The 8,274-nt window shown below is 54.7% G+C and overlaps 1 protein-coding gene across 1 annotated transcript; it reads right to left on the bottom strand.

Moving 5' to 3' along the window:
• Positions 1–6,990: 6,990 nt before the first annotated feature.
• Positions 6,991–7,410, bottom strand: LOC147979255 (ethylene-responsive transcription factor CRF1-like). The gene has a single exon (XM_087515110.1). The coding sequence runs from the start codon at positions 7,408–7,410 to the stop codon at positions 6,991–6,993; it is 420 nt and encodes a 139-aa protein (XP_087371236.1).
• Positions 7,411–8,274: the final 864 nt, after the last annotated feature.

Genomic DNA, 8,274 nt, shown 5'->3' with positions numbered 1-8,274 from the left:
GAAGGTAATATTTTAAATTCCAACAGCATTGCTTAGCGCATATGAACAAGTTTTCAGCGCATAGGACAAAACGAGCGAGTTTTACTCAAAAATTACATCCCTGGAACATTCATCCGCCATAAGGCGGGCACCCTCCAGAACATCCTTATAATAATTCTCGGGCTTGCGATGCTCTTTCCCTGGCGGTGGCCCGTCCTTCACAAGCTTCTCAGCATCCAGCTTGCCCCAGTGCACCTTAGCACGGGCAAGGGCCCTACGGGCACCTTCAATGCAGAGGGAGCGCTTGATGAGTTCGAGCCTTGGACAGGCCCCCACCAGCCGCCGCACCAGCCCGAAATAGCTCCCAGGCAGAGCCTCTCCAGGCCACATCCGAACTATGAGGCCCTTCATGGCCTGTTCAGCCGCCTTGTGGAGCTCGACCAGTTGCTTCAGCTGGTCGCTCAGGGGCACGGGGTGTCCGGCCTCAGCATACTGAGACCAGAACACCTTCTCTGTCGAGCCGCCCTCCTCGGCTCGATAGAATGCGGCGGCATCGGACACGCTACGGGGAAGATTTGCGAATGCTCCTGGAGAGCTCCGGATTCGGGTAAGTAACAAGTAACTCACGTTTATGTGTTTGCTTTGCATAAAGAATGCCTTACCCGCCGCTATCTTTTTCACCACATCCAACTCCTAGAGGGTCTTCTGGGATTCGGCCTTGGCAGACTTGGCATTTTCAATAGCCACCGCGAGCTCGGACGCTCGCGTCTTTGAGTCAAGCTCCAAACTCTCATGTTTTTTCATGAGATCCTGGAGCTCTTGCCGCACCTTGCCAACCTGGGCCTCATACTTCTCCCACTCGGTGCGCTCCATGGCCGCCCTCTTCTCGGCATCGAATAGCGCTTGCTTAAGGGTCGCCACCTCAGACGTGGCCCATACAATAGCCACTACAATCCTGTCATTTTTTGCAATTGCACTTTTTCTATATATTTAAACAAGGTATTTCTTACCTTGTCCTCGAGCTGATTCTTGGCATGCCCGAGCTCTTGCTCGGACTGCTCGAGGTTCTGCTTTAGCGTGTCCTCTTCCGCAGTCAGTACGGCGGACGCCACCAGAGAAGCCTGCATACGCATATTGACTCCTTTTTGTTAGACTCCTGTGAATTTTATTCGATCCTTCATTCGGCTTTTCTTCCCGAACGCCAAACAGAGCATCAGGGGCTACTGTCTATGCGGTAATATTATTTACACATTCTTTAGTTACCTCAAAGCCTCTTAAAAGGCTAGCACAACCTTTAGTCAGTCCGCTCTTGGCGGACTGAACCTTCTGGACCACCGCACTCATAATGGTGCGGTGCTCCTCGTTGATGGAGGCGCCTTTGAGCACCTCCAACAGATTGTCCGGCGCCTTCGGTTGGACGGGGGTCACCGGCACGGTGGGCTTGCTCCTCTTGGAAGGAGGTCGCCCGCCGGACTCTGGAACCTTTGAAGGTTCCGGAGCGGTGTCCGGCCTAGAGCCGAACTTGGAGCCCTGGGGTGTGTTATCCCCTTTACTCCTGGAGTCCGGGAGGTCACCTTGTGGCGCCTCCAGGACCACCTCCTCCTGGCTTGGAACCTGTTGGGACAACACTTTGGTGTCGTCCGTAGGGCGGGGGGAGGTAGCCAGCGGAAGCGAATTCACATCCGACGAGTCCAGTGAACCGCTCGACGACGCGTCGAGCCGGTCTTTGGGTGGGCTGCATAATCATATTCGACATAAGGGAAAGCTGTGCAATAAAGAAATACTATGAATTACTCTGGTATCCGGATACTTACGATTTCGCCAGGGGCTTGGCCCTAAGCGGCCACTCCTCTCCGCCGTCGTCGGCGTTGGTGGAGTAGTCCGGAGGAAGGGTTTTCCCCTTCTTGGACCCTCCGGCCTCCCCAGTGAGGGCGGACTTCCTTTTCTTCTCTCGCCCCGCTGGAGGGGGAGAGGTCTCTTCTTCCTCCTCCTCGTCTTCACGGGAGGAATGCGCCTTGGAGCCGTCGGATGATGAACCCGACACCTCCTGGCGCCGGGCACTTTTTCGAGTCCCTGTGGCCTTCTTCGTGGCCTTCTTCTCCGGCACCATATAGGGTGCCGGAACCAGCAGCTTCGCCAAGAGGGCATCGGCTGGGTCTTCGGGCAAAGGAGCCGGACAGTCGATCTATCCGGACTTCGCCTGCCAATCCTGTCAAAGGTAAGGGAGCTTAGATCCCGCATAGAGTTAAATTATGAAAAACTAATACCCTGTAAAAGGTACAAACAACTCACCGCGCCAGCGTGACGCTGCGCGCTGAATCCGCGATCCTCTGTAGCAGATGCGGGAGCCTCGGCACCCTTGAAAAGCACCTTCTAGGCATCTTTGTACGTCATGTCGAAGAGCCTGCTCAGAGTTCGGTGCTGCGCCGGGTTGAACTCCCACAGATTGAAGGCCCATTGTTGACACGGGAGGATCCGGCGGATGAGCATAACCTGGACTACGTTGACAAGCTTGAGGTGCTTGTTCACCAGGGTTTGGATGCATGTTTGCAGTCCAGTCACCTCTCCTTTGCTGCCCCATGATAGGCCCGTCTCTTTCCAGGATGTGAGCTGCGTTGGGGGTCCGGACCAGAACTCGGGGGCTGCGACCCACTCAGGGTCGCGCGGCTCGGTGATGTAAAACCATCCCGATTTCCACCCCTTCAGGGTCTCCACAAAGGAGCCCTCGAGCCATAAGACGTTGGGCATCTTGCCCACCATGGTGCCTCCGCACTCCGCCTGGTTGCTGCGCACCACCTTCGGCTTGACATTGAAAGTCTTGAGCCATAAGCCGAAATGTGGGCGAATGCGGAGGAAAGCCTCGCACACGACGATAAAAGCCGAGATGTTGAGGATGAAGTTCGGGGCCAGATCATGGAAATCCAAGCCGTAGTAGAACATGAGTCCCTGGACGAATGGGTGGATAGGAAAGCCCAGTCTGTGGAGGAAGTGGGGAAGGAACACTACCCTCTCATGGGGCCTTGGGGTGGGGAGGAGCTGCCCCTCTTCGGGAAGCCAGTACGCGATGTCGTTAGACAAGTATCTGACCTTCCTTAGTTTTTTGATGTGTCCCCCCGTGACGGAGGAGACCATCCACTTGCCTCCCGCTCCTGACATGGCTGGAGAAGGTTGAGGTGGGGAGTGCGGACTTGGGCGCTGGAGCTCGAGTGCGCAAAAATGGATAGGCAAAGGAGGAAGAATGCGTAGGTGAAAAGGTGGATCCTTATCCCCTTATATGGGTGGACGTGACTACGTGTCCCCACCAGCCTGGTAAAACTCGCTTATCTCCAAGCGCCATAATCAATGGCGCAGTTGGGTTACCCACGCCCGTATTGATGAGAATCCCGGAATAAGGGGACACGATCTCTGCTTTAACAAGACGTGCCAAGGAAACCGCCTCGCATGACACGCTGAGGTGGGATAATAAAACGATTCGAATAAAGGCTTGGCCGTGGTGCGATGTCACACTACGGAATACGTCAGCAGATTAGATTTGTGTAAATATTATTCTCTCTATGGCAATATGTGGAAACTTATTTTGCATAGCCAGACACTATCTTTGTGTTCAAAATCTTCTATGAAGTACTTGGAGGAGAAACCCGCCTTGCAATGCCGAAGACAATCTGCGCACCGGACTCGTCATCATTGAAGCCTGGTTCAGGAGCTACTGAGGGAGTCCTGGATTAGGGGGTGTCCGGATGGCCGGACTATACCTTCAGCCGGACTCCTGGACTATGAAGATACAAGATTGAAGACTTCGTCCTGTGTCCGGGAGGGAGTTTCCTTGGCATGGAAGGCAAGCTTGGCGATACGGATATGTAGATCTCCTACCATTGTAACCGACTTTGTGTAACCCTAACCCTCTCCGGTGTCTATATAAACCGGAGGGTTTTAGTCCATAGGACAACATACAGAACAACAATCATACCATAGGCTAGCTTCTAGGGTTTAGCCTCTCCGATCTCGTGGTAGATCTACTCTTGTACTACCCATATCATCAATATTAATCAAGCAGGACGTAGGGTTTTACCTCCATCAAGAGGGCCCGAACCTGGGTAAAACTTCGTGTCCCTTGCCTCATGTTACCATCCGGCCTAGACGCACAGTTTGGGACCCCCTACCCGAGATCCGCCGGTTTTGACACCGACAATTGCGCCTCAGGACCTCTTACTGGACCTCAGGCCGGTCACCTCCTAGCCTTGACCACGGCTTCGCGACTTGGAATACCATCGACGACTGAAGCCTGGCTGGGGACTAGGACCTGCCGGCGTAGAGCGCTAAGCTACCGCGAGTATGAAAAGGGGGACAGTGCCAAAGCGAGACGTGCAACCACAAGTCTTAGAGAAGGAATGATAAACACCAGAGCAAAAGCATTTACAATTTATTTACACGCCCCCACGGGGTTCGTCTCGATTCCTCACAGGGAACAAAAGAAGGAAAAACTTCAAGGGTCCTAGCTACGGGTGTCATGCCGATGCCATCATTAACAATGGGCCACAAGGGGCCGACGCCAACCCCATCCAGATCATCGACGACGACGAGCTGATGCCGCTGCCGTGCTCCGGGCACGACGGGATCTCGATGGCACGTAGCTGTCGTCGCTCGTCTCCGGAGACTCTTCAAGCTCGGGAGATTCGCCGGACTCCGAGGAGCCATCGTTGCACCTAGAGGAACCACCAGCAGGCCCGGGGGCAGGCTCAACGTCTGCTGGAGGGCCGTCCTAGCGGCCCCCTCCAGGGCAGCACTCCAGGCGGCGGCCTTCCTCATTGAAGACTTTGAAGAACATTGTGGAGGCGCCGTCGTATTCATAGTGGATGGCGAGGGCCCCCTCTGCACAGCAAGCGCGGGCGACCTCGCCCCATCCACGAGTCATGAAGATCTTGCCCGGGGAGACGACCTCGACCTCCGCCCCTGTTGCCAGGGCGCTGCACTCGGTGTGCTGCAACCACAGCTCGAGCGGTTCTCTTGGCGGCATCTCTTCAGAAAAGAACTGAGGAAGCTTGATCCACATTCTTAGCGCCATCGCCGCCCATATCACGAACTCGCGCGAGGAGCCCTCGGCATGAGTTCGTGGATCGGCGGCTCGTGCCACCACAACCTGGCCACCACGGCCGAGACGCGAGCGGTGCGGGGCGCTGCCTCCTCCTCCGGAGCCTTGCACATGGGCATACAAGGGCAGTGGGTAGCCAGGAGGAGGCCGCTCGTACCAAGGCCTCGTCACCTCCTACCTCACGACGGCATCGCAGGAGCGGACGAACCTCTTCTTCGGTGGAAGTGGCCCCTGCACTTTGTAGGGGTTTTTCCCTTTCTCAACGGCGGAGAATCTCCTTATCGGCGCCATGAGTGTCACGGCAAGACGGAGAGATGAGGAGGAGGAAGAAGGAGCAGGCGGCGTGGATAAGGAGATGAGCAACGGGGGCTCCGCCCCTCTCTTCATTTATAGCCAGAAGAAGGCCAACCGCCAGCCACCATGATCGCAGGTAATGATGGTTTTCTTCTGCATGCAGCAGGGTCTCGTCAAGTCGAACGGTTGCCGAGGTTGCGTGGGGAAGCGAAGACGCCCACATCCCATTAATCACCACACGTTGACGAAGGCCGCAGCCGGTTGGGACCCGCGGTGCTCCGCACTTGCTCTTTGGCTTTTCCTCAAAGCCAAGTTCGAGCGCGCCTTGGGTCTGGGGGCTACTGTCGGCGTTCTGGGACCAGGGGTGCCCAGACTTGCCTGCCGGCGGCCCAGGGCGTGGCTCCACCAACGGCCTGGTATGGCCCATCTTTAGCAGCAACAACTCAAGACCCTCGCGAGGCGGACGACACCAAGACCTCCTTGGGGGAAACCTCACTAGCCTGGCTCCTGAGGAGCGTAGATATCTAGGCAAGGAGCACCTCGCGAGGCTCACGTGACGTGAGCCATGACGACCAAGGCTAGGCGAGCGCCAGTGGGCGCAGTGTACCAGTTTCCTCTTTGGTGCTAAGGAGGTAAGCGCAGGTGTAGGGTCCCAAGGAATCAGGCAAAGGTTTCCATATCGGTGCAACAAGACCCAGACCAGCATGACGACAGGATGGAGGTCACCGTGGAGCCCACAACAACATCACCACCAGAGCCATTGGCAGGCGAAGACCACCTTTTGTCAGGATAGCTTGTACTAGCTGTCCCCCTTCAAACTTGGCCGTTGTGGGATCCCTTCCCGCCTAACATTTGGGAAGAGAACAAAGGCCACTATAAATAGGACTTAGCCATCACCATAGAGAGGGATCAGATCCATTCCACACTGACCAGCTCACTAGCTCATCGAGCCCAGGAACACCTCGCCTCCTGAGGCTGTTCATCCACTGTACTAGTTCATCCTTAGCCCCTCGAGGCAATCCACCCACAAACTGGAGTAGGGTATTACACTGCAAGGTGGCCCAAACCATTATAAACCCTCGTGTCTCTTGTTCTTTGGGTCCGCCAAGCTAAGCCGTGGAATCATTGAGCGTGCGAGTCGGGGAGACAAAGTTCTTCATGCGCACCCTAGAGTTCGAACCTCACAAGGGTTTGCCGAAAACCGTAATTTGGCAAAGGCCTTATTTGCAAATGTGGAGAGGGGTGTGGGTATCTTTTTGCAAAATTGCCATAGTTTCCTTCCTATCCATCAGATAGAAATCGGAAGGCCTATATTGCAGGATGGCAGGCACACCATCATCACCAACTCTGTTTTTTAAGAGTAGAGAGTAGAGATAGAGAAGTAGAGATAGTGAGTAGAGAGTAGAGACATAGATAGTTCTCAGCATGTATATAGCATAGATAGATAAAAAATAGATAGTTCAACTACTCCTCATCATCCGACTCCTCCTCAGTGATGTCCTCCTCTGACATATCAATGTAGGAATCAAGATACCGATCATCGTCGGAGTCCCAGGGCGACGCTGCTCCTAGCTTCACGTTGAATTGAGCAGCCGCTTTCTGCTTACGCTTGTCCTGCGATAGGTGGCTCACTCTGCCCTCCTCTTCTCCCTCTCCGCTCTCCTTTGCGCGTAGAACTCACATTCGTTGATGATGTCCCACAGGAAGCATTGGCGCCACAGTGCCATTGCTTCCTCGTCCATCTTGGCAATGCCGAGACGGTTCTCCCGCCTCCGCTTGTCGCGATGATCCTCATCGGTGATAAGCCGCGGCGGAGGCGCGAGCTCCTGCGCCCGCTCCTGCGTCGGCACGTTGGGAAAGTTCAATGTTCTATGAGGCCACCGGAGGCGCCATGCCGCCACGTCGTACGCGTGGGTGTCCTCGTGGGCGGTGTTGAAAGTGCCGAGGCCCAGGTGCATCTCGCAGAACCGGATCTCGGCAGAGAAGCCGCCGGAGGGGCGCGCGCGGACACCGCGGTATCCCCAAGTTTCCCAGTGACACGGTGGCATGGTGGGGCGACGGCAGCGAGGCGAGAAAGAGTGGGGAGAGAGCGGTGGCGAGGCACAGAGCGGGGAGAGAGCGGTGGCAAGGCACAGAGTGGTGGGACGCATTGGATTTTATAAAGCGCGCCGAACGCCGCGCGCCAAAACTAGCACGCGCCCGACCGCTTTTTCCCGCGCGCGCGATCCTTTCCCAACGTCCCTACTATCTCTACTCTCTTCTCTACTCTTATATTTATTTTATATTTATATTTATCTCTACTCTTCTAAAAACAGAGTTGGTGATGATGGTGTGTCTGCCATCCTGCAATATAGGCTGTCTGATTTATATCTGACGGATAGGAAGGAACCTATGGCAATTTTGCAAAAAGATACCCACACCCCTCTCCACATTTCCAAATAAGGCATTCCCTCGTTCATCCTTTTCTCCCACGAGATAAACTACTCATACAAATGCATCTTGATGTTCCGTGCAACGCATGGGCATCTTGCTAGTTCTAAAATACTTTCCATCATTTGCCACACTACTGGTTGCAGATGAAGAACCTACTAAAGCACAACGCGATACAGGAGCGACGCACAATTACAAGGTGATATTCTGTTGGACAATGGAGGCTATAACCAATTACTTTTACGGGAACAATAGCAACCAGGAAATTTGAAGGGTAGGTATGAACAAAATTGGAACTGCACATGTACTGCTAAGAGATTCAATACACACATTACCAATCTAGGAGGAGTACAATGGTCACGGCGGCCTCTAGGCATCATGGTTGGCAACGGGAGTTAGTTCATTGTCCACGACGGTGGTGCTTCTACGCTTGGCGTCGGCTTTCGGGAAGCAGATCCGAGACCGTGGAAGACGGTGCCGGG

The sequence above is a fragment of the Triticum urartu genome, chromosome 3A, assembly GCF_056163025.1.
Source record: "Triticum urartu cultivar PI428250 chromosome 3A, HENAU_Tu73, whole genome shotgun sequence".
In the NCBI taxonomy this organism is placed as follows: Eukaryota; Viridiplantae; Streptophyta; class Magnoliopsida; order Poales; family Poaceae; genus Triticum; species Triticum urartu.
This window is presented reverse-complemented; position numbering and strand designations above follow the sequence as displayed.

What these genes read in the sequence shown, in the direction of transcription:
- LOC147979255 (XM_087515110.1), bottom strand. Translation starts at nt 7,410, where the DNA reads ATGCCACCGTGTCACTGGGAAACTTGGGGATACCGCGGTGTCCGCGCG.